Consider the following 26,927-nt stretch of genomic DNA (forward strand, 5'->3'; position numbering starts at 1 on the left):
AAAAACAAGCTCCAGAAAAAATATTAAAAGAAAAACTACTGTGGTCATTAGTAAAAAATTTGTGTCAAGCAAAAAGGACTTAGAAATACAAAGAAATATTTCAAAACTGGATTTCAACTTAGCAGTAAGAGAAGTAACAAATATACCTGAAGGTCACATTTAAAGGACAAAATTTATACATATGTTTTGATCATTTGATTGTAAAGTATTGAATAATTCTTTAGAAAACAAACATGAGGGGGGAAGCATCAAATACAACTTGCCCTCCTTTTCTTTTTTCCTCCTCATTGTTTTCTTTTTCTTAGTGATGGGCTCTCAAACTAAAACTAGAATGTCATTCAATCACAACAGCTACCTGCAAGCATCGATTGCGTATTTGGGCAACGCACAGGTTGCACCTAAATTCTTCATGCTCTCCTACAGAAAGGCAAGTTATCGCTGTACTCAATACACTGCAAGGAAAGGCAAGCAGCTCTCTCCTGTGACACCAAACGAGCCAGGTGAAACGGAGGCATTACTTTCTTTGCCTTCTTCCATGCACTCAGTAGCTCAAAGACTAGGCCTGGTGCATACACATTGCTCTATGTTTTCATTAAACTAAGGACATTTTTGAGGCATGTTTTTAATTTTCTGCAGCAGTGCGGATTTGTAAAACTGCATCATCGTGTTCTTTTTTTTTTTCTTCACTGTAAATTTAGGAAAAAAAGTTTAAAACCGCAAAGCTCAGATTTCAGGCTTCAAAGTTTTTTTCAAGGTATAGCAGTTGGAAGAGAAAAATTTTGCTCTCCGATATAGGTTAAAACAAAGACTGTTTTGCTTGCAGACTGCTTGATGTAAGCTCATCTGAGCAGACCATTAATCATCAACAGAACTATAACAGCATACAGATGCTAACAAATATTCTTGTCTCAAGCAGAACAGTAAAAATTATTAAGAACATAAATTCACAATGAAATTATGAAAAAATGAAATTTTCTGCTCGTATGAATTTAACAACAAAAATAAAACTACTTTAACGTCAGAAATAGATTCTTGGTACCGCAGCTATTAGATTGTCATGGAATATTGTTATAGTTACTTCCTCATCTATCCAAGCAGAAAACAAAGTCCTTTGCTTTGCTTGCATGTTTGTAAAAGAGACCTTAAAACAGCAGTGGATAAAAACAGTAGCTTTGCTGAGCCTGTATGAACTTTTACAACAGCTGATTTCTTCTTTGGGTTTCTCAGAACCAATTTAGTTAAGTGGAAAATCACAAATAAAACTCAAGACAAAGCTTTCTCAGGATATCCTACACAGTAGAGTCACTATCTGAAACAAAATAAAAAGTGAGGACTAATGCAGGTAATGCATTTGGTTCACAAATCCATACATCTGCAGACACTCGATCTTGTAGATTGAGAGAGGTCCTCCTTCCCCTCTACTCTGCCCTGGTGAGACCGCATCTGGAATATTGTGTCCAGTTCTGGGCCCCTCGGCTCAAGAGGGAGAGAGAGCTGCTGGAGAGAGTCCAGCGTAGGGCAACTAAGATGATTAAGGGAGTGGAGCATCTCCCTTATGAGGAAAGACTGAGGGAGTTGGGTCTCTTTAGTTTGGAGAAGAGGAGACTGAGGGGTGATCTTATTAGCGTTTATAAATATATAAAGGGGGAATGTAGTGAGGATGGAGCCAGGCTCTTCTCAGTAGCAACCAATGATAGGACAAGGGGTAATGGATTCAAGCTGGAACACAAGAGGTTCCACTTAAATTTGAGAAGAAACTTCTTCTCAGTGAGGGTGACAGAGCATTGGAACAGGCTGCCCAGGGAGGTTGTGGAGTCTCCTTCTCTGGAGACATTCAAAACTCGCCTGGACGCCTTCCTGTGCAACCTCATCTAGGTGTTCCTGCTCCGACAGGGGGATTGGACTAGATGATCTTTTGAGGTCCCTTCCAATCCCTAGCATACTGTGATACTGTGAAAACAAAGTGGCCCTTGAAGAAAGCAACGGAGCTAATGCAGTGCGAGACCACTGCCCTGTATCACTCCTCTGGCGCTTCAACTCCCCAGAACAGACTAGTGCACACAGAAAAGCGTGCAGGGAAGTGAAGGGAAAAGGTTTCATGAAACCTCAAGTTCACTTCAGTGATCTTAAAAAGAAAAGAACTCAACACACTAAGAGACATACTCCACCCCCAACAGAACCTTAAACTTTTCAACTTGTTCTCACAAATTAGCTAGATACTATGAGTACTACATAAGTATTAAAAACAACTAAGATCTCAAACACTCCTCTGCATGTTGGCATGTAAATGAACAATGCATGCAAATATTTGAAAGCTTTCACTTTTAGACTGAAATCCTTTGTTGTTGGTGGTTGTAGTACAACATATAATACTACAGTGTACCAGTACATTTGGCACTCTACAGGTTGTTCTGTAGAATGATAGAATCATTCAGGTTGGAAGGGACCTTAAAGATCATCTAGTTCCAGCCCCCCACCATGGGCAGGGACACGTCCCACTAGACCAGGTTGCTCAAAGGCCCATCCAGCCTGGCCTTGAACACTTCCAGGGATGGGGCATCCACAACTTCCCTGGGCAACCTGTCTCCAGCATCTCACCACCCTCACAGTAAAGCATTTTTTCCTAATATCTAATCTAAATCTACCTTCTTTCAGTTTAAAACCATTACCCCTCGTCATATCACTACACTCCCTGATACAGAGTCCCTCCCCATCTTTCCTGTAGGCCCCCGCTTTAAGAACTGGAAGGTTGTTATAAGGTCTCCACAAAGCCTTCTCTTCTCCAGGCTGAACAACCCCAACTCTCTCAGCATCTCCTCATAGGAGAGGTGCTCCAGCCCTCGGATCATCTTCATGGCCCTCCTCTGGACTCGTTCCAACAGTTCCATGTCTTTCCTGTGCTGAAGCCTCCAGAGCTGGACGCAGTGCTCCAGGTGGGGTCTCACGAGAGTAGAGTAGAGGGGCAGAATCACCTCCCTCGCCCTGCTGGCCATACTTTTGATGCAACCCAGGATGCAGTTGGCCTTCTGGGCTGCAAGTGGACATTGCCGGGTCATGTTGAGCTTCTCATCAACCAACACCCACAAGGCCTTCTCCTCAGGGCTACTCTCAATCCATTCTCCATCCAACCCGTATGTGTGCTTGGGATTGCCCTGACAAGGTTTCTGAACCTGGATCTTCAGTACCCCAACAATCCATAAGGGCAGAAAATTTATGTGGAGTGAAAGGGAAGTAGTCGCCGGAGAGGACCCAGAGAAGGGCCACAAAGATGATCAAAGGACTGGGAAGCCTGCCATATGAGGAAAGGCTGAGAGAACTGGGTTTGTTGAGCCTTGAGAAAAGGCTTATGGGAGATCTCATCACCATGTTCCAGTATTTAAAGGGTGGCTACAAAGAAGATGGAGACTCCCTTTTTACAAGGAGTCACATGGAAAAGATGAGCGGTAATGGGTACAAATTACTCCTGGGCAGATCCTGATTGAACACAAGAAGACATTTTTTCACAATGAGAACAATCAGCCATTGGAATAATCTCCACAGGGAAATGGTGGATTCCCCAACATTGGACACTTTTAAGATTCAGCTGGACAGGATGCTGGGCCATCTTGTCTAGGCTGTGCTTTTGCCATGAAAGGTTGGACCAGATGATCCTTGAGGTCCCTTCCAACCTGGTATTCTATGATTCTATTATACTTTTTTTTTTTTAATCTGCTTTTCAACTCCTGGCAGATAACAGATAAGTAAATAGCTATCTAATGCACACATTTGATGTCAAGGTAACTAAAATGCATATGAACATGTTTTAAACTAACACCAAAAGGAGAGAGATTAAGACTTCTATCATGTTCATTTCTCTATACCTCTTAGAATTTCAAGTACTATAAACCAGTGAATTTCTTGTCATCATGTTCACCCTTGTATTCACACTGTATTGTTTTACTGAAAATGGTGAAGTCATGCAATGAGTGAATATCTTTACAAGCCTCAGAAGATGGGTTTAGAAATGATTCACTGCCAAACTTTGTACATACCTATGTACTATGGTATTATATTGTTGTTTTTGTATCAGACCAGTGTTTATGACATAATGATACTAAGGCAGCTAAACTTTACATTATATACCTTCAAACACACCAAACACTTGTGCTACCAGTCAGCTCCTGTCTTAAATGTGGCTGCATAGCAAAGTTATTGCTGAGTTAATGACCTAATCCTGAAGAGTGAATCATGGTACGATACAAACTAATTCTGAAACTGAGATTGATACAGGTCTCCCAAAAAGGGAAAGCTCCAGGTTTGTCGGTTGAATAGACTACAGAATCAAGTCACAGAAACTGAAATCACAGGCCAGGAAATGAAGAATTTCCAAGCAATTTTTTCTGACTTATGCTTCAATATTTTCCTTGTCACAAAACTTAAAAGAGAAAATGTAGTATTTTTTTCTTAAATAAAAACTCCATAGAGATATTTAATTTAGTATTAACCTTAAAAATAGACCCCAAAAATGAAGACAGGAACTCTTATGATCACAAAATTGGAGACTCATTTCACTGAAAAACTATTACACATTTCACACACAGAATTCAGTAAGTTATTCATGAGATCCTGATTTTTTTGAAACAGATCTCTAGTTCATCCACTGAGATTTATATGACAACGTAGTACAGAAAATAAAACTAGAGAATTGGAAATTTACACTTGGAAGGACTGGGCTAAAATAATTTACTCTCCTCTTTCTTCTGCAGTGTATTTCTTTTCCTTTATTAAATAAACCAACCAAATAGTTCAACAGCGCTGTTCACGTACCATAAACCTTCAGCATTAAACATTCTAACCTATAGCCAAAAGTAGGTCCTTGGACGGGCAATTTAAAGAACAGAGTCACCTTGAAAGCTTTGGGCTTGCTGCAGAAGTTCATACTCTATTAACAGAATATAAAGCTGGGAGACAGGAATCAGGACAAAAGACTATTTATACCTTACTCTTCACTAGGCCTACGTAAGTGTAGAGAAGACATTAATCTTGTTTATTTTCAGGGTCTAATACACATGCTTTGAATCCATATTCAAATCACCTAACTTTGCTCCTGCAGAAGTCAGATTCTTGCTTTGGTCTGTTCACGTACAGTTAACTTTCAGAATACCACCTGTTGACTGCAATAGGTGTGCTCAGCGTAAGTCCTACAAAACTGAGGTATCCTTCTGCCTTTATAAATATAGCTTGAGTGTACTTTACACAATAAATACACGTGTATATCCATAACATAACAATCTCTCTGTCATGATAGTTCCTTCTCAGTTTTGCATTGTGTAGTCTGGAGTTGTTTGCTTTATCTTAAAATGCTTTTTCTGTCACCTAACTACACTTCTCATCGCACTTTACTGTACTCCTGCTTAATTTGAGCAACAGTAGTCTTCTCTTCTCATCTTCAAAACCTTCTCCAGAGTTTATCCATTAACGAATCACCGATTTTAAAATAACATGATTAAACCAAGAATCTACCCCACTTTTTCTTCAACAGGGTCAGGCAGAACTCATATTTTTGCATTTTTGACTGGAGCAGACACTCCTTTCTTCACTCATTTAATATACAAGCCATGTCAATTTGCAACAAATAATAAATACAAAACAAACTTAATACAGATTAATATAACAAGGGTGCTTCTCATAGCATCAAAAATACCTGTTTGTAAGGACATACAGGATTATCTTTTCTCAGATATTTTAGTTGTTTTAAAAATAATTAACCAGATACTGAAGCTCTGAAGTGGAAAAGTTATAATCACTTACCCCAATGTTAAAAGTCCCATTAAAATAGTCCAAATTTGCTTGAATGAAGCAAATGTTGTTTAAACCTAGTTCATCACTTCTGTCTTTAGCACGCATCAGAGACAACTCCTTATTTTCTATGAGCACCACCTAGATTTCATACATAGCAGAAAGTAAGGCAAAATAACACTGAGAAATCAAAGTACGACATTACCATCCAGCACAAAACTTAATAGTTTAATTGAGAAAACCTCTAAATTACCTGTGGCAGAGCCCGAGATCTCAAAAAAATAATTAACAGGAAACCAAACAAAAATGCAAGCCATTTAATTCTCGCCAATATCAATCAGCTTGTAAATATTTCATATTTTCCTATAACTTTTGTTTTCTCAGGAAAGCATCATACGCAATTGGGATTATGCTAAAAATTTGCATGATTCAAATCCGAGTCCTCTGCTGAGACAACTGTATCTTTATATTTATTCTTCCTACGTGCACATCTTTTTGAGATGATTACCAGAGATGAAAAGCTCATACTGTCTGTATTTTCTATTTAGAAATTACCTGACATGATGGCATCATGTGAGCAAGAACAATTCCAACATGGCCCTGTGAGAACAAAAACAAACAACAAAATCCAAATCACTTTTCAGTGTCCCCTGTTGCTGACCCATTACATGACCTCTAACCAGTGACGGAACCTTTGAAAGCAGCTAAAATTTCAGCATTTGTACTTTTGCTTTGCTTTATGGCAGCAACTGCCAAGAACGGCAAACATGAAAGCTGAAAGAAAATGCATCATGTAAACAAAAATATACGTTACCCCTCCACTGCAAAAATCCACAATCACATCTCCAGGCTTAGCAAGCTTTGTCACCGCTGCTACCAAATTATTCAATTGCTGCTGCTTCCTCAGAGCCCGGTCTCTAGACATTTTTCCTGGGAAAGACAGAGAAAATGCCTACGTAGTGATCAGCAGTTCTCTACACCGATAATTTTAAATGGGTGCAAGGCATTGCAAATGAAGTTTATAGCTGAGACTAAAAACTGGCTGGAACACTTGGGCATCTGAACTCACTTTGAGCTAAACCCACAAATATTTGTGAGAGCTTTCCCTAAAACTTTAGCATCTTTACAAACTTACTTTCCAGCTGTTGCTGTTAATGTATCCTTAGGAATAGGCTAATATAAACTTCTAGCCTGATTATATTCCAAACCTGTGAATCATGCCCAGAAACAGAGCGCAAACCCATTCACAGTAGTAAGGTTGCCAAAATAAATCCCTCTTTACTATATCTATACACTACCCTTAAGCATCTTGCTTTTAATAGTTGTACTTTCTCCTATCAATTTTCATTTTTCATAATAAGCAGCCCTGTTTATTTAAATGAGTGTGTGTGTAAATTGGTACTTCTCAAAGCGGATACTCCTGTGTAGCAAAGTCTGTCTTTCCATCACATCTATAACACAACTAGAAATGGAAAAAATTATTAATTTCTTTCAAATGTGCTCAGTAAAGTCCAACATACCGTTGCTTCAGATATGATGAATTTGTTCAGTCAGCACTTACATATTTGTAAAGATGCATTTCGTCTCAGTGGGGCTAACAGAGTGTTGACAGTCCTATTTGATACTCTTTTCGTTTGTCCAGAAAGCAGAGTTTGACATAGATATTGACAATAAAAATATTCACGAGCTCATCTTTACAGTAAGAAAAAAGGTAATGAAACAACTCTCTTGAATGAGTTTTCATGAAGGAGGTTTAAGTGTACCAAACAACGCTAGTGTTCTCTGAAATATGAACATATTTTCTACTTGGAGTACCACATTATATTTGAGTATGGGCACTCTCAGGTTTTGTATTAAGTTCACTAACTTTGTCTATGAAAAATACATTTTTCCCCACTACTGAGGAATACTTTAGAATAAAACCCACAAATCAGTGAAGTTTCCTGGTTACTACAAAAGCAATTCATTTATCATCATAATCATAAATTGCATTTATTATAAAGTTTATTGTTTAAATCTCTATCCTGAAAATGTATTATTTTGTTTTATATTTTACTGTAAACAGCATTTCACTTTACAAATAATCCATCAAATTCAACAAACTCATTAGATAAAATTGTCCCTATGTTGCTCTGGATAGAATGAGGAAAAAAAAAAATAAAAAAATCACTTTTCAAGGTGTTACATTCTACAGTGTCAGGGCAAGGAAAAGAGAAAAAATGGAAACAGGAGGCAGAGGAAGTAGGGCAGAGTTCATTCTGCACAGTTATTGCACAGTCAGTCATTTAAAAAAATACAGTAATGACGTTTTAAAAAATATTCCTAGGTGACTGCACTGCATGGTGACATAGTAAAATGTGTACTACTTCTTAATGGAAATTAAGAGACTGAACACAACCTCCTCACTTCTTATCAGCTTTATAAGTATAAAATAGTACATTTTCTAAAAATAAAACCACTGTTACACTTCAAAGATTTTTTACACTTTGTGAAACTTACCATAAAGAAGAGACTCAGAAAATGACAAAATCTTTCTAATGACAAAAATGTATACAAGGACTGTGGATATGAAACCTTTACCACATTACGTAAAATGACAAATACATTTTAAGAAATCATCTCTTTCACATGAGCAGATCCTTGGAAAAACCTTTTATGAAAGACTATACTGGAAACCCTAATTCCTTGTGTGCCAAATATCTATGCGAACTGCTCCATAGCATTTTCATGCTTTCATCTGAGAAACTGATGTTCAAATGCTCTCAATGCCTACAGTTCTAACTGAAGCCAACAGAAGATGCAGGCATTCCAGCATGTGTAAAATCCACTGCCGTCACAGTGTTCGAGCTACAAATTCAGCTTGTGAGGTCAAACCTATAATTTTTTAGGTAGACAGGTATTGTGATATTAACACCTAGAAAATCCTATATCTAAAACCACACAAGTACGTTCTGTGTGTACATGTATATACATATACACACGCACACACAATCACGATGGATTGATTGAGTTTTAAAAGTAGATGTTGTCCCGCACATAGCTTTCATGTAATTAGGCTACCTGAGCAATAAATTAAAAGAATCAAGAAATATAATTTATATTTGTCTGCCATATCCCACACACCTGAAATACAGTTGTGGCAAGGGGGACACAGTTAACAGGGACTTTTATCTTGATAATACAGGCTACTACTTGGGCTTGTTTTCATCGATCAACAGATCTTATTGTTTTTGTTTCAATTATTTCAATTCTACCTGATAAAGTACTTAATGAAATAGATGCTACTCTAAACCAAAACATGACCAGATGCCTTCCCCTTTTATAGAGGCAGCAAGAAACTGAGTCACGTCTGAATTCTTTCATTTGATAAGCAAATGAGCAGCCAAGCAAGTCCAGACATCCCAACACATACAGCTTCCTTACAAGCCCGCTACAAGCTGTATATGCACAATATCTACATCTGACTATGATTACACAGCTGTAAGAGGTGTGATCCCGGCTCAGCTCAGTAAATCTGAGCCTGCTTTATACAAGCCAGTTTGGACACCGATGGCAACACTGCTACGACAGCTCTGCGTTTAGGGCAAGCTAGCCTTCCAGAAACCTATTTGGCTCCTATCCTTGTAAAACCCAAGCTTAAAATTAGCTTGGCTTACCGCTGTAAACTGCAGGCACACTTCTAACTGTGATACAACTGTGATATTGCAGGTCCAGAACTAGTGGACAGCAGTAGGAGGAACAAAAGGCAAGAAGGAAGCAGCAACATAAGTCCTGATCAATTAAATCACATAGAATTTCAGGTTCAGCTAAAAATAGGAAAACGGGCTTTCCAAAAGCATGATAAAAGCATAAACAGAGTTTTTTGTTTGACAGAATTCAGTATGGACTTGCCCTTTTAACCTCAACATAGTCAAAGCACACAGAATCCCCGAGTTAGAAATACACTGTGATGATACAAGGTCAGCTCTGTTCTCCAAAATGGGTTTGAATGAAACAAAATTTGCCTCATAAGCTTAGGTGGCTTCATTTACACTGTAACTCATTTTTAACAGGGGTTGGTTCTCCGCAAGCTCCCTTGGGGGAAAAGCCTTCAGCATTCAAGGCTTCCTGAGCTCAAGTAACTGCAGCAATTAATTTAATGGGATTTGCTGTAAATGCCTTTTCCCCTGGTAACTTTTGTATCGCTGTCTTATATCTGCTTTCAACTGCAATATGCGTAATTACGAGGGGGACCAGACAGACAATTTTGTTTCCAATTCCTGTCTCTCAACAGGCAGTAGCACAAATATTCTTAACTATTTTCCTGCAGAATACTGAAGGACAGACCGCACCTGTCGTGCCACAAACAGCACAAAAATCCATCCATGCAAATGCTTACTTCCCTACCCAACTTTTCTGATATTATTACCCAGCCCTAAGGTTTTCCCATAAGGTCTGGGATTTATTAATATCAAGTACAACTCCTGAAAAATGCCATGAAATTTTCATACTGTGCAAAGTCAGCAAATAGATCCCAGAGTGACTAAAAATCAAAAAGTAAAATGGTAACAGCTTTCATCAGCAACAACAGATCCACTACTTAGCACACAGTTAATTGACCTCCTGAATATTAAATTAATAAGAAATACTTAAAAAAAAAAAAAAATTAGCCTTTAAGAACTCCCTAAAAAATTAACTCTTTATGGTTACCAACACACAAGGTTTCATCTTCCCTTACTGTGCCAACAATAAGTAACATACATTCCCTTAAAAGATGAAGAAACCCAAGCTTGAATCAATCGGTCTTTTGTCTGCTCTACTGCTGTATTTTAAGCTCAGTAGCTGGAATTAGGGAAACATAGCGAGCTATGATGTAGCCTGTAGCAAATGTTAGTTAGCACAGCTGGGCACAGTAGTCCTTCATTGCAGCAAATAGGCAATAAATTCAACTAAAATTTCTGCGTCTAAAAACACTAGAACTCACTTTGCATTTCTCAAGCCCTGTGATGGTATACAATGCTAATTGTTGTCTTCAAGAACAATAAGAGAGGAGGTAGCTTGAAATTTAGCCCTGTAAGGTAAAACCTTGAAGAACGTGACCTTTTCCTCCAATACACTGAAAGGCCCCCACAAAATGCTTTGCTCCCTTCCTAAGAACCCAACTGACAGTTTGCCACACAGTGCCAGAAAGATATATTTTCATTTTTAATTAATGGTCACAACAAAAATATTATATTTAGCTTAATGAATCCAACATTACTGTTAACTCAGCCCTTGTCAAGCAAAGCTTTGAAGTCTCTGTGGCACTTAGAGGTCTTGCATTTTGGCACAAAGAAATACAACTTTTCAGCAGGCAAAAAACCCTTTATTTTTATATTGCTGTTTGTCAGTGTTGAAGTTCATATAATCCTTCAGTCTTCAAATAGTACTTCCATATTTCTCCAGTTAAACTTGAAAAGCCACTTAAGTTTCCTTAAAGAAGCAAAACCCAATTATCATCTCTAAGACTTTAACCTTATTCAGCTTTGAAGTCATGACACAGTACAACAGAACACACAACTACCAAACCATATATATATAACACACAATACACGTCTTCTCCTACTCCATATAGCAGAATTGCATACTTCTATTTAATAGCAAGATACTTTAGCACAAGTATCTTGCTGTTAGGTTTTTCATAAGCCTCAGCTAACTAATTCAGATGATAATGTGAGTCTGCTTTTCATGGAAATTCAGGTAGAAAATATTTTTTTTTTATATTGATTTAATTTTAGTAGAGCAAAAAGGCTCAGTAACTATAAAGCAAAAGCCAAGAGACAGTTTTATTATTTTATACTAAGCTGAACACATTTTTCCTAAACCAATGTGCTTTTTTTTTCTTCTAGTTCCTCATAATTCAGCACATTCTAAATATTTCTTAATACTCAGCTCAGATCTCCTTCACTTTGATGATGTTATCTCTTCCTACACTATTTTTGGTACCTGTTGGGTGATAGGGGCGGTTGTTTGCTCCTGTTTTGGGGGTGGTTGTTGCGGTTTTGCATTATGGGTGTTTTTTTCTTTTTAAATATAGTATTTGTCATATTAATATAGTGGTTCCCAAGCAACTGCTAGAAAAAGCAGAATTCAAACAGGTGAAGGATGCCAGCCCAGCTGACATTTATTGACAAAGAAATGTTCTTACTAGTCAGAAATAATAATACCTTCTCTGCCAAATCTTGCAATAAATACAATTAGCAAGGACAATAACTTTGCTATGGCCCAGTGGTCACCTTGGTTACTTGAACAATATTCTTCTTCGACTTCAGCTGCTTTAATTCAACCTGTGTGGGCCCAGTGCTGAAAGCTGAAGATCTGCCTTCTCTTTCTCCAGCCGGGGGCCACCTTCCAGCTGCCCCCTTTCACTGCACTGACCTGTCTCCCTTCCCCTCCCGCCCAAGAAGGGAACTGTTAGCTTTCAGCCACATCCATTCCCCACTCTTATTGCATGACCACACAAGAGGAGAAGTAGTAAGAGACAGGCCAGGCAGTCTCTGCATCATCTACAAGTATGTCATGCTAAAGACCCAGCTGAATCGCAGTCCGAAATACATACTACATTATAAGGCAAACCTGCCAAAACGGTGTGCGAGAGGCAAGTGTATCTGAATTCTCCCTCTCACCCTATTTTCATAACAAAGGAAGGAGGCAACTTTGATCACGCAAATAGGATGATTATCTTTTTTGAGCAGTATTTGAATTCAAGACAGCAAATGCTGTGTTTGTGGTTTTCACACTTAGGTACAACTCAAAAGTGGGGGACCCAGAAAAGAAAGTGGTGCTGTTGAGAGAGAAGTTTGACCACATCCTGTATCAGGACTTGAATATCTCCTAATTGATATAAATCTGTCCATTGAAAAGCAAAAAGTTACATTCTTCAGAGTATGCTTTCAGCTTTGGGAATAAAGCAGGCTCTTATTCCAGAGTAGCTGCAAAACAATTAGCACCGCAAAATGTCCTTAACTGATTCCTCATGGCAGTCTAGATTGTAGAACAACACTAATCTTGGCCCTCCACTTGTCAGGCTTGTTTTCCTTATGTCCAGCTCCCTTATTGTTGCATAGCTTTATGAAATAATTCAGTCTGGATGTTTCCAGTGATGCTGAACTAAAAAGTGTTTGTCACTGGAAGTCTGCCTCTTATTTACAAAGAATGTACTCCTTTACTAAGGGTCAGACTTTGAGCTCTCACATGAATGCAGCATTCAAAGGCTGGCCTCTAACACAGAGTAGTTTTGAAAAAGGATTTTGTGTGTTTGTTTTACTACTTTACATTGACATACAGAACAAAGTAACTTGTTAGCAACAATCTTGCTTCTTCATCTTGAGAATTCTCTTTCCTTTGCTAAGAAAAATAATACAGGAACACCTAAACGTGAAAAATAAATTTGAGTCCAACCAAAAAAGAAAGTCTGATCCAGCCCAATGCTAAAACAAGTCATCTGACATAGTAAAATGAAATTTGACGAGCTTATGAAGAGATGAAAGAGACAGAGAAGCAAGGCTGAAAATACCCAAGAAATGCAAAGTCTGCTGAATTTGGTCATACAATTGCTCTCAACGAAAAGTAAATGGAAACATTTAACTCAGAACAGCTTCACAGAATTTTAAAGCAGGTATTTAATCAGCATTTTCATTATATGGAGGAGATATTTCTGGGTTGTGCTACCTGCAGCAACATATGAAGACTAGGAATCTAATTCACATTTTGGAAAGCCAGGGAACAGAATCATCAGAAACAAAAAAGACATACTTTGAAGCATCACAAAGTATCAAATAATCCTGCAGCCAAAGCTCTATGCCAGAAACTATGTTTTACAGTAGGGAAAACTACAGTAAACCTTAATTTTTTTCTGTTTCATTCTTCTGCTTTTTTTGCCTTTCCAAGACCTTCTTCCTAAGGCATACCCAAAAGGCAGTTGGCAGGTGGGGAAAATATATGCTTTTTGGCTCTGCAGACAAACTGAGTTGTAGTGTGACATAAAGACAGAGGGGCCAGAGATCTCCAAGGACCCCTGGGCGAACTAAATGCTCAAGCCCTTTCAAGAGACATACCTAACAAGGTGCAGCAGAAAGATGTAGTTACACAAGATGATGGCAACTGTACTGGCTCTTTGAGCAGTGTTAATCCCAAATTCCTTCGTCTCTACTACTACTTTTAGGAATCCTCAGCTTGTTTCTCTGTAAGGTGCTACACTGCACCATATGAAGTAGGTCGCACTCACTGCTTATTTGAGCATGTCCTAGTGCTGTATTCCACATTTAGACGGTATACATACACTTCAGCTTCCTCCTTGCCTTTCTCTAGGCACTGTGACACTGTCCCAGAAAGCAAAACACATTTTAGGACAGAACAGAATTGTTTTGTACTTACAAAGGCTGCTTGTAGCAATTCTTACAGGTTTTCTAATGCATATAGCCATTGGATATTAGAAAAACTTTCTTCCCAGAAAGGTTTAACACTGGAACAGTGGGTGGGAAGTGGTGGAATTGACACCTCTGGAGGTATTTAAAAGACAGGTAGACATGGTACTTCAGGACATGGTTTGGTGGTGGTTTTGTCAACATTAGGTTGATGGTTGGACTCAATGATCTTAAAGATCCCTTCCAACCTAGACGATTCTATGACTGAAGCCCTCAAAGCGGAAATCACTTCCTCTATTTAACCAGGTATAAATTCCTATGCAAAAATCAGACTAGAAGATAAGCTTTACTACCTGCATCACTAAGGGACAACATTAACCACCCTTTTCCCTAATTCTGGCTATAATATTAAAGGAATTCTAAGATAAAAAAAAAAGGGAGCCTGCAAGCGAGTTGAAAAATTGCTTGCTGAACAATTCCTAATAGAAAATGTCAGTAAAGCAGAATAGCATCTACAGTGAGCAATCACCTGCTGCCTTACTCTCCTACATAGATGACTCAAGACAATCTATCATTATTTTTTAGTTCTCAAAGAAATAGATGTCAATTCTTTTACATTTAAACTGTTGTGTTTGTTTACAGAGGCTAAAATATTTGTTCAATCAGATACAAGATCAGATAACTTGGGGTTATTATTGACTCATTTGCTCTTCTTTTACTTTTGGAAATTGCTATTCTGATCTTTCTAACCACACATTGGATATGAAAAAAATACATATATACACATATATATGTGTACATATATATGCATATATATATGAAAGTATTGTATTTTAAGCTAAAAAAATGTAGATATTCAACATTAGTTAATATAATATAGGTACACTAGAAATACACCAGGGTCTCATTTCTTTTCAGCTTGGACTTCCTGCATTGGCTTAAGTCGATTTCCTCTTAAAACCATTTTCCCACTGATTTAATTTCAAAAGTAACTGAGTTGGGTCAAACTAAAAAAAAAATTAAAAAGTCTAGTTCTGATTGTATAAATATTTCCTTACTTCTGCATCAGAATTTTAATGCATTAATCCTATCATGAAATAACCTACTTTATCACAAACATAAGCAAAACAGAGCAAGTGAGTAATAAAACCCAGCATGACGGGCTGTGCTTCTATTACTGTTCTCCACACCTCACCTCCTCTCCTTTTTAAGCTTTCTCTCTATTCACTCATGGAGAACGAAAGTATGAGCTAAAGATTCACAGAAAACACCGGTTTATAGATCAGGTTGCAATGAAGTAAACCTCATTTTCCTCTATTTTTAGTACTAACATTTTATAAAATAACTTGGTTTATAATATGCCTGTTTGAAGCAGACAGAAAGATATCCTGCTGCTCAGAGTGCATTTGTATGAATAGAAATAATCAGCAGCCTCAGCAGCCACATTTATCCAAACAGTTCAGAGGAAGGTGCTGCTTTGTCTGTTCCCCACCCCACACCCCCCCTTTTTTTTTTTTTCTTCTTATCCCCTTGAGTGGATGTTTATCAAAACATATTGTGGAACTATGAGGTTTAGAAACACCTCACATGCCTTTACTTGTTGGTAAAAGGGCATGTAAATGCTTACTTTTTAAAAGAGGTAACAGGTACATATGCCAATTCTACAGCTTCATGTATTTCCAAAAGTAGTCATCCCTATCAAATGAAGAAAATTGCTATTAAGTTGTCTAGGGATACAGTCTATTTAACTTTTCCTATCAGATCACTGCATATTTTCATTGGCAACATCTGTTGCCTGGAACCTCATTACAGCTAAGAATATACAGCTGCTCTGCTCTTTACAGTTCAGAATGCATCAGATTTCATTCTGCAAAGACCATGCTTTGCATACTTGGATGTTCCTGGCAAGTCTAAGAACTAACAGCACTCATGAAGTTTACTAACGCGCACAAATGTAAAATAACAGCCTTAGCATTCAGAGGGCAAGGGAGGGGGTTGACAAAAAAAAAACAAACAAACAAACCCAAACATCACAAATAAAGCCTATAAACTATAAACTAACTTTCTGGAGAACATATAGCATGTACTTTCAGTCAATAGATAAGGCAAGAAAAAAGTCCTCAGAGCACATATTATTTTTTACTATATAAAGGCTTTTATGATCAAATGTCGTGATATTTTAGCTATAGTCAAGGGAGTAGGAGAAGAGAATGCTATAATGCATGGTTTAAAAACTATAGATATAGGATAATAATAAAAAGGACAGGAAAGACAACTGAATTCCACGGGAACATTTTATTGTTTTTTTAAATAGGACTCCCTCCTGATCTTACTAACCAATCTGCTCTTTATTAAGGCAAGCTTTGCAAAATAGCTTTATCACTTCAGGCATAAAAAGCCCCCTTCATCTCACATACACTACCTTGGTGTAGTCTAAAAAGGTCAGAGAGCTATGAAAACTGACCTTTGACAGCTTAAGCAGGAATTTGGCCTGCTTCCTTTTTTGTATTAGAGGATTTTAAGCAATAAAAGAATAAGTCATCTTTAAAAAAATAAAGATCAACATAAGCCAGTAAAAAGAAATGACAATTAATGCTGGGCTCCCCCTGAATGTAACTATGTTCTACTTATAAAAAGATTTCGTTTTTTTTTTTTTTTCCAATTGCTAATCTTCAAAAATCATCTTCTGAATATTAAACAAAAATCAATCCAGACACAAACAGCTAACACCATTTTCACACATCTAATCTAGTATTTACATTATTTTTTGTATTTTTTGTACTAGATTATGAAGCCTTTATATGTACTCAAAATTAATGAGTGTTATCCACACTAGTATGTACTTGTTAGAGACAAGCTCATCTAAGTTTTTCACATTATAATATTGCCAACAGCAATCTTTAAAAAAATCATGTACCAACACCTCTCCCAAAACACTAGGTTTGTTCCAAAATTCTGAGCTACTACACATTTAAGCTAACTGACAATCTCTGTTCATCCTTATTTTGATTCTGAAGCCTTTGAGATTCGTATTTTCAAGCTATTTTTCCAGAATCCCAAAGATTAGGGAATTATTTTATTTTAAAATAAAAGCAGGCAATATTATACAACCATGGGATTTCAAGTAAGATATCAAACACTGTGTCATAACAGAACTGTGAGAAAAAAATGTCATTGCATTTACCCTTGGTTTTCTCACATTTATTCATATACTGCCTCTTGTGCACTCCTCTCTTTTTTCCTTCACCCTTCTCTCTTACCTTCCCTTCTTTAGGTTCAAGATGCCATAAAGAAAAGTCAATGTGTTCAGAACTCATAGGCATTTGCAAGATCTCATAACTGACCCTACTGGACTACATGACCATCTGAGGTCCCTTCCAACCTGAATATCTTATGATTCTATGAATGGATATATTACAGGTACTAAGAGTGTTAAACATCTTGCTCAAAGAGCACGTATCAAAGCAAACACAGTACAGCAGACAGATTTGTAACAGCTTCACAGCAGTGGTGTTCCTTTAAATTTACATCTCCTGTCCTCACCTTACCTCCTCTGTTGCTGCTTTTTGCCTCTATCTTCCACTCCTTATGTGCCCAAACCCATCTATCACTTACAGCAAAGCGTTTGAGTAAGATGTGCGGAGGAAAGCACATCAATACAAACCTTAAAAAGTGAAAGACTATAAAACTTTTGGGGAAGAATAAAGGAAAAGGAAAAGCGGTCTCTGCTGTGCTAAATGTGGAAAAAGGTCTCTAACCCCAAAAGGTGCGCTGCTTTACCTGTCCATAATATTACACCAAAGCTCAACAACATCCAGGCTTGTGAGGCAGGGACTGCTCACTTTCTGCAAAATTTCTTTAGATGAAGATTTCACTACCTGACAAGACAGGAATCAAATGGTTTCTTTACCTCTCACAAGCCTAATATACTGATTGACAGCTACTGTGTGGCTAAGAAAGTGGAACAGCTAATTCCTGCTGAATTCAGTGCTTACCAGGGGCAAAGAGCAGTTTCTCTTGCAGAAATAGGAGAGCTCTTTCCACAGCAGGAACCAGAGATGAGGTCCAAACAAGGGCCAGAAACCCCTGTCACTCACACTCACAGCTGTTCAGCAGGATCTTGCCTTCAGGGGACCAGTTCTCGGTATTTAAGAGGCAGCCTATTCACTGTGCATGCAGGAACACAGCAGATCTCCCTTTCTGAGCTCCTTATGCTGAGTATCTATAATTGATTGTTAAGAAAAGGCAAGAGTCTCTGTACAGTATGGAGTAATGAATCACAAGCAGTTGAAGAAAAGACCAAAAGACACCTTCCCACCACAGCCTCTAAAGAGGTAAAAAAAAATGTAAATATTAAGTATATTAATAATTTGGATGATTTCTGTCTCTGATTGGCTTATCAATAAGAGTGAGAAAGCATGAACTAATAATTTAGAAACAGGAAAAGCTGGCTTAGAAGACAGACATGATTCATTGGCCCTTATGCATCAGGCAATCGAACAGCTGGCTGCTGGACAAACTTTCAGCTTAACTTTACACCTCATGTCTGTTTACTGTACAAAGGTTAACGGCTGGAGGCTCCAAAACATTTACCCCAATTAAAAGGAATTTCATCCTTGAAATTTCATCCTGCATTTCAGTCATTACAAAAATTAAATCCCACATTGCAAAGGGTTTGATGACCAATTAATAATTCATTGATATTTAAATACACAAATTACTACATGATTTCACAACGGCTTCAAAATAAAGTCATTCTACTTGAACATGGAAAGGCCAAGGTTACAGATTTCTATCTTGTCTGATTCACACTGCAATTATCACACCAATTGTAGCTTGATCCTGTATAAATCTCCTGTTTATGAAAATTTTAGTCAATTCAAGCAATTTTACGGTATTAAATGAGTGTCTGGTATTCATGTGGTTTATGTTAGTTAAGAGGGCTGAAGAAGCATTCAAGAGTTGATAGGAAATATAGGAATTACACGACTCCATCATAAGGTTTTAATTCAGTAACAGTAACTGCTGCAACACTTAACTGTTTTCCTTTCATTTCTTTTTTGTCCGATTAATTTTCTTACCAAAGTGGGGGGGGAGGGGAGATCAAAATGAACAGCATTTTAGACAGTAAACGCAATAATTCCTTTGAATACCTAGCTAACTAGGATGTTTTCTATACAGTTTTGAAGTGAGTCACCAGCTTTCAATAAGCGCTCTTCTAATCTCTGATGTTGAAGGTCAGTATCTGCTTCTGCTAGGTTATCAGTCTATCACTGTAAATGCCGATGATCAGTATTAAAGTTTGTATAACCTCCAGAATTGCATTCTATAATAAACAAACTTTTGCTATAAGTACATATGACAGATTTTAAAAAAGTTATTTTCAATTAGCATTTCTCTTTCCACAGTCTTTTCCCTCCAGTGCTTTCTCATACTACGAACACAAAATGACTAAGCCACAAGCAGCTGAGACAGCAGTCCTTTAGCTGTAATTAAATTCCTGTTACTGAATGCTAGCTGTACAATTCTACAGGTAGCATACCACAGCCAAGTATGGTTACCAAGTAGTCCTTTGATATGTTTATGGTGCTCTGAGTAACCAATTTGGGTCAGAATCAACATGTATTTCATCATTCTCAGCTTTGCCTTTGACGAGCTCTGTACCCATGTAAAACCAGACCACTTGCTAAGTGACTTTGGCTTTTACTATTATGAAAAAAAACAGGCTTCATAGCCAAGGTATTCATAAAGATAGTCCACTGGTATCTCCGCCACCTTTACAGCTGTAATAGATATGTTATCTATCCACACTAATAGAGTCAGGGCATTTTGCAGAATGCTCCTGTTCAAGCTGCTCCTTTTCGTTGTTGTCAGTAATCCAAACCACCCATTCAAATCTTTCAAATTAAGTAAAGCACAAATTGACTATAATCAGCACAAGCTAATTAGAATGCAGTGGAAGACAAACTAATGAAATGAACAGAATAAATATCTACTTTTTTTCCTTTTAATAAATAAAAAATAATGGTGTGATCATCTGGATCATACTTCATAGCAAGTCATCCATTATGAACAAATGCTACTTTACTGCACACTTTATGACAGAAAGATTGTGAAGTTTAACAATCCTGTCCTAAATAGAAATTTTTCATGACGAGTCAAAAACATGCAACGTGCAGACAATAACATTTTATATCAAGTTTATAAAAAGAAAATGTAATAAAATTTCAACATGTTTTAATGAGTTTCTGAAGGACTCCACGAGGGGAAAGGCCTCTCAAATAACACAGAAGTGTCGGCTTATGCTACACAGCACTTACAAATAAATACATACCTTGGAGATTTTCAGAGCAAGCATAAAATACCAATTAGAGATAATTTGGACGTATCAATTCAGAAAGCTGCCTAAAGATAGAAAATATTTTAATTCTGGTTAATCCAATGTAAAATCACTTCAGAAACACTGCTGGAAAAGCTAATTGTGCATACCATTCTCCACTACAAACATACATGCCTTTGACAAGAAAGCAAAAGACAGTCTTCCCTTACTGATACTATAAGGAATAAAAGTACTCAAGCTTGCAAAGATTGTCACAGGTAAACTTATTTTCCTGAAATCCAAAGCAGAGGCAAAAATTGAGTTTCCAAGACAACGGATATATACAATTGGCACTTGTTGCCTTATTAATGGTTCTAATAACAAAAAGCTCCTTTCACTTGCATCTTAAGCAGCTTTTTGCATTATTCTTACATAGTTTATGAAAGCAAATAGCCAGGAAAATCCATAAATCCCTTCAACCACGTTTGAAACAGAGACCAGGATTTAAATGGAAAAAAGTTAATGAAACTACAGGCACCAGCCCAGTACTGTACTCCAGTCCCCTAGGCTTTACACGTAAAGAACATTAGGAAACAAAGATATGATTTCATTTGGTCCTTCCATAGCAAGCAACTCTGAACAGCTGGCTGCCGGGCAAACAGCAGTACTTGCAGCTTAACTTTACACGTCACTTCTGTTTACTGTATAAACTATCAGCATACTTAAGGCCATCTAACTAAACAGTAAGGTCATCCATAAACTTATCTCCAGCATGAAAACTCTGTATTAATTAGAGGAGGAAATGTATGATAGTATCTTCCTGCTCTTTATGTCAACACCGAGTTCTTTGCAGAAGGGAAAACATTAGCACATTTCTCTTCCTCATCCCCCCAATATATTTTGATTACTTTATAATACTTGAACAAAATTAGACAAGAAGTTTTGAAGGGATGGAGACAAAAATTGGGTAGCATGGATTGAAGTAATTCAAACAGTTTTCCGAATTTCCATAAATATTTCAGAAATTGATCTGAAGCCAACAGAAATGAAAAATTATGAACTCTTTTCCAACAGAAATTAATCAGCTCAGTCAACTAAAAGACTCAGGCTAAAGAAACATCTGCCTTCAGAAACTTAAAAAGAAAATATATCTCCTACTAATTGCCAGAAGGCAGTTTCATAGAAACCTCTGCCTTAATGAAAAATACACTACTAAACACAAGAAAATTGTAGAAACATGACTTAGTTCAAGAATAGTAAACAACACAAACCTAAGATTTTTAAACAACAGACTAATATTTTTGTAGGGCATTGTGTAGAAAATGGTCTCTGACACACACTTCATATGCCAACACAATACCAAAGGAGCCAGAAGCTGGAAAACATACAAAGAAAACAGCACAACAAATCATCACAACAATGTATTTTTGGATAAGACCTCTGGAGTTATTCTGGTACAACCTCCTGCTCCAATTAAAGCTACCATCAAGACTTGGTCAGATCTTGCCAGGTCTTAAAAAACCCCAAGCGTGCAAATACCACAGGCCCCTGGGTAACCCATTCAAGTGCCATACTGCCCTTCTAGTGCAAAAATCATCACATAGAATTATTTTTCCTCCATCAACATCATCTGTGGATACAGAGAATATACAGATACATTTACTATACCATCATCATTCAATGCTGATGTAGAAATTGACCTAATAGGTCACCAAGTATCTGTGCCTATAGACCTCTTCACCATCTAATATATTGAGCACACGAAGCAAAGACAGCACTTACTTCACAGTCACTTCAGAGTGGGGCTAACAGTTTGGCTTTTTTGTTATCCTATTTTCCTAGGATAACAATTTCCTATTTGTTATTCCAAGTTTTCCTATTCACAAACTCCACACAGAAAAATCTGCAAGATTCCTACTGCATCCCACTCTACCTACAACACAGGCACTGACAGGCGGAATTATTTCTCTGGACATATAACTGGGTGGGGAATTGAGAAGGGAAGATCCCAGTCACACAGGTCACAAGGAAATCAAAACTCCTTAAAGTAGCTGAAAGGAACTGAGAAACATGAGGACCCCTCTCCTTTGCATGAACACCACCTACAAGAGCTAGGCACATACAAACTCCTGCAATATTTCCAAGACAGAAGTCCTGCAGATTTTTAAGGTTTTAGATACCCACCACACAAAGCAAGCATTCAAAGAAGAGTGAGCTAAAGGGGTATTGACATTGAGAGCAAATTCCCCTCAAGGATAAAGACATTAAAATGCTTTGACTGTAACTAATACAGACACGGCATAGCACCCAGCCTAACTTACAGAGAAAAGTGTCATCAGTCAGATCAATGCTGTTTTACAAATATAATCCTTAAAATGGGCGTTTCTGGTATAAGAGTGGGATTATTTTGAGGCTATTTGACAGAATTATTTTCTTTAGATTAAACCACTTCTTGAATAAACCAAACTGAAAAGACATGAAGCCAGAACAAGCATCTCTATACTAAAAGAATTATGTTGCAATTACAGGGAAAAGCGTTTCTTAGAAGTACCCATAACTGAGTATTCAGCAATTTTAAGGAGTGTTTTTAAATACAAAATAAAAAAAAAAAACCTGAGCTGTGATAGTAACCACAACCTCCATCATGTACCCACATAATGGTGAATATTGGCAGAGAAGTACAATATAAATAGTCTACAGTCACTAAAATCTGAGGATGGAAGACAAAATAATCACCGGTTTTCAATTCATTCCCCCCTCTTGATAATCAACAGCCCTTGTAAAGCCCATTTAATGTCTTGTATTGCAGCTTTATGTAAAAATATAATAATCATCACATATGCTTCTAAATTTACTCATGCAGCAGTCGCTAGATGTCTTATGAATGGGCTACAGACTACATTCCATCAGATGTGATTTCTCCATAAAGCTGTTTTGAGTTAATGACTAAAATATTACAGGGTCAGGTTTTGGGTTTTTTAGTTAATTAATTATTACTGAGTTGAAAATACTAAGAAAAGTAATTGAAAAAAATTAATTGAGCACTATGCTCTGTCCCTCTCTGATATACAATGAAATTAAATGGGAAATTAATACAGTATGGAGCACTTGACTATGCAGCATATTTGTGATACAAAAATGAAAGAATACGCTAAGTAAAGTAAGAGTCTTAAAATTTATTTCTTTGGCTTTGTGTATATTGCACAGTAGCAAATCTAACTAATTACCTTAATGAACAACATAAAATTAAAGCTGTGATTCTACTGAAGCTCTTGCTGCTCATTTTTTACACAACCTCAACAGGACTACTCCTACATTTAGACAAAGTATACACATGGTTGCAGTAGGGAAGAATAAGCTCTACAAGTCACTGCAAAAATTAAAATTACTAAAAAAAACCCACCCAAACCAAAACCAAATGGAATTTTCCTTATATCTTTTTAACTAATTTAAGAAACTACTTTTTTTTTTAAGCAGGCATTTCCCTATGACATTTATTAAAATGATGAACGACTTCCGCAAAAAAAGTTCAGCATTCATAAAATGCTTTGAACTACATACATTACCTAATTATTAGATTATTACCTTATCCTTGCAGACCTTCAGAAAAAACTACAGAACAAAATCTGCTCATCTCCCTGATAAGAAAAATCATGAACAGATACGTTCATATAGACCTGCATATTTTGAATTTGACACAAACCCAGGTGAAGCTGAATCTACAAACAACCAGCGTGTTCTGCAGAAAGTTACTGCAGTGATTTTCAGCCCTACTGTTTGACATTGCAACAGCTACAAACCAATCTTTAAACAAAATTTCTGACCTTATAGCTCTAATAGGAGTGCAATATTCATAATCTCTGCCATATGTTCTACTTGCTCTGTAAATCAACTGTGGCTGTAATCTTTCTGTCACAATTAAAAACATATAGAGATGTAAAATGCATGTATTAACATGAAAGAAGAAAAAAATGGGGATACAAGTATAGAAAGAAAAATCTAACCTTTGTTTACAAAGCAATTAAGATCCAAAATGTCAAGAAAGCTTGACTGAAGGTATGATTTATTTTCTGCATCACATCTTACTTAACATCATCCAAAATAAGTTACAGAGAACTTATAATTCCAACATACATCAAGTGGGATACAACTGGGCCAAAGCATCCAGTAACAAGCACAAACAGAGGAATGTCAAATACGTGCTGTAGATAAGATGGAAAGTAATCCATTTGGCAGATGTTTATTTGAACAGCACAGAACACAGGATTAAGAACTGTTCTGTCTCAGCTCAAATTGGGTGCGGTTTGGGGTTGGGTTTTTTTTGTTTTGTTTTGGTTTTAGAGAAGCAGATTATTTTAATTAAGAAGTGATTTCCAGTCTTTCAAAGAGATGAGAGTCTAGTGAAAAAATTATGGCCACGCTTCACAAAAATTGTACAGCAATAGATTGTGCTCAAAAAATACATTACAGAATATAGGGACACTAACAATTTTGAAAGATGGCTATATACCCATTTATGTTTGCTTTCATATTTTAGATCAGAGGAACCACATGAACAAAATTTATTTCTATTGTCAAAGTTCCTCAAAACTGATACCTGCCTAGCAGGCTATGGTTACTTCACGTGAATCTTAAATGCAAACCTGATTTACAAAGAATGAGAGTCTAGCAATGGGGAAGCAATGGAGTGCTCAAATGAAGAATTTTACTGTTTACATTTATACAATTTTGAAAAAAACAATCACTAGATTCAAAAATGGCTAATTTAAGAAAGCATGAAACATTCACATGATTAACTCAAAATGCATCTCCCTCCCTCAAAAACTAGCACCATTAACAAATGGTTTACAAAGAAGTACAAAACTATCTGACCCACAGTCTATTAAAAGAATGGGAAGTCCAGAAAACCTGGAGAAAAAATATGGAACAAAAATTTATCACAATTTTACATGCCAGACTTATTTTCAAAGATTTTTGGCAAGTGGTGTGACAGAGAAAATAAAACTCTAAGTTTAAAGTGACTAACAAATGAAATGTCTTATTTAGAAACTATCAGTCTGAAGTTACAAGATCTGGATGTAAAATCTGGGATTTGCTTTCACATTTCCTACATTTAAAGCATAGTGACATTTATTTTTGCTTACTTCCAGTTTGCTAGAGAAACCACCAAAGAATGCAAACAATTTCAGGATTAGCACGCATAGAAAAGCTGTACAGCTACTTTATGGTTAAAGGGCTAAATCAGCTACAAGTATAAATTCGGAAGCCGTTCAAGAGTAAACAGTCTTTCTTAACCCTTGATTCTAAAAGTCACATACAAAAAAATAACACTAAACCCACTGGCTACAAGACTTTTCACAGTACTTGCTTACAGTTTTATATTTCCATTACAAATAAAAAAGAAACATATCCATATACATTGAACCATAAACATAATTATTTTGAAGCATGTCATAAATATCATACAATACAGTTTTATACTAGAAATAATTTCTTGCTACTTGCTTAATGTAACACCACACTGGTCAGTAACAAGTTTCCAGATCACAAGTAAATTAGGCCTGGAAATCCCAACTCATTATTTTGGAAACCATTTAAATTATTAATTGGATTTCATGGAGCTTTCAACAAGCAAGGTGTAAATTCTTAGGCTATGAGTTATTGTAGAGTTAGATCTGCAAATTCCAGTATTAAGGAGTCGTGCATTTCAGATTAAGCCATTTACTGAATTTGCTAGGACTGCTCACATTCACAAATCATACCTAAACTTTCAGTTTTATTTGAGAAGAAAAAGATGGGTCATGGGCTACTATACTAACAGTAAGCAAAGTTCAGGTTCTGGCTATTTCATTTTTCTCTTGTAGACCTCCTCAGGCTAAGCCCAGTGCCTCAGCTGTTATGTGGGTATTACTGTTGTCCCATGTCACAAGTCAGCTCTGAATGTTAACAGCTGAGAAACTATGAACTAGATAGCACAGCAACAGCAGTGACATAAATGTCTACAATAGAAGGATACAATTGAAAGCGTTTCCACTTCTGAAAGAAACTTGTGTAAGAGAGCTATGTTGAAAAAGAACAACCAAGGAACAACCACACTGCAACAACCCACTCATCAGAACAGATTTTTACGGTACAGGCAATTACAAGAATTTCAGAGGCTGCACAAACAATGGGGAAAAAAATGCAACAAAGCAAATGGGAAAAGAGATTAAGATGAACATTACAATAGCTATCTTGTGGTATTTTTTATTTTCTTTTTAATCTTCACATATGCTAAAAGACTAAACGCATATCAATCCACGTCCATCTGTGCTGCCACCTCTTCCTCCTTCTTCCATTAAAAAAAAAAAAAAAAAATCACTAGGTAGTTCAAGCCAAATCCAAACAAAATATTCTGGAAAAACAGAAGTCATTAATGCAAAACATTAAAAATGTACATCTCTGTG

General features: G+C 36.9%; 1 protein-coding gene across 1 annotated transcript in view; it reads right to left on the reverse strand.

The window, feature by feature from the left end:
- The window catches only part of GSTCD (glutathione S-transferase C-terminal domain containing), a 69,177-nt gene that overhangs the window by 11,919 nt on the left and 30,331 nt on the right, over nt 1–26,927 (reverse strand). The window contains exons 6-8 of the mRNA XM_082482649.1: nt 6,593–6,708; nt 6,334–6,378; nt 5,791–5,919 (exon numbers count right to left, since the gene is read on the reverse strand). Of these exons, the coding sequence (XP_082338775.1) occupies nt 5,791–5,919; nt 6,334–6,378; nt 6,593–6,708 (290 nt within the window). The remainder of the gene's footprint in view (nt 1–5,790; nt 5,920–6,333; nt 6,379–6,592; nt 6,709–26,927) is intronic.

Source organism: Vanellus vanellus, assembly GCF_965231255.1.
Source record: "Vanellus vanellus genome assembly, chromosome: 4".
Taxonomy (NCBI): domain Eukaryota; kingdom Metazoa; phylum Chordata; class Aves; order Charadriiformes; family Charadriidae; genus Vanellus; species Vanellus vanellus.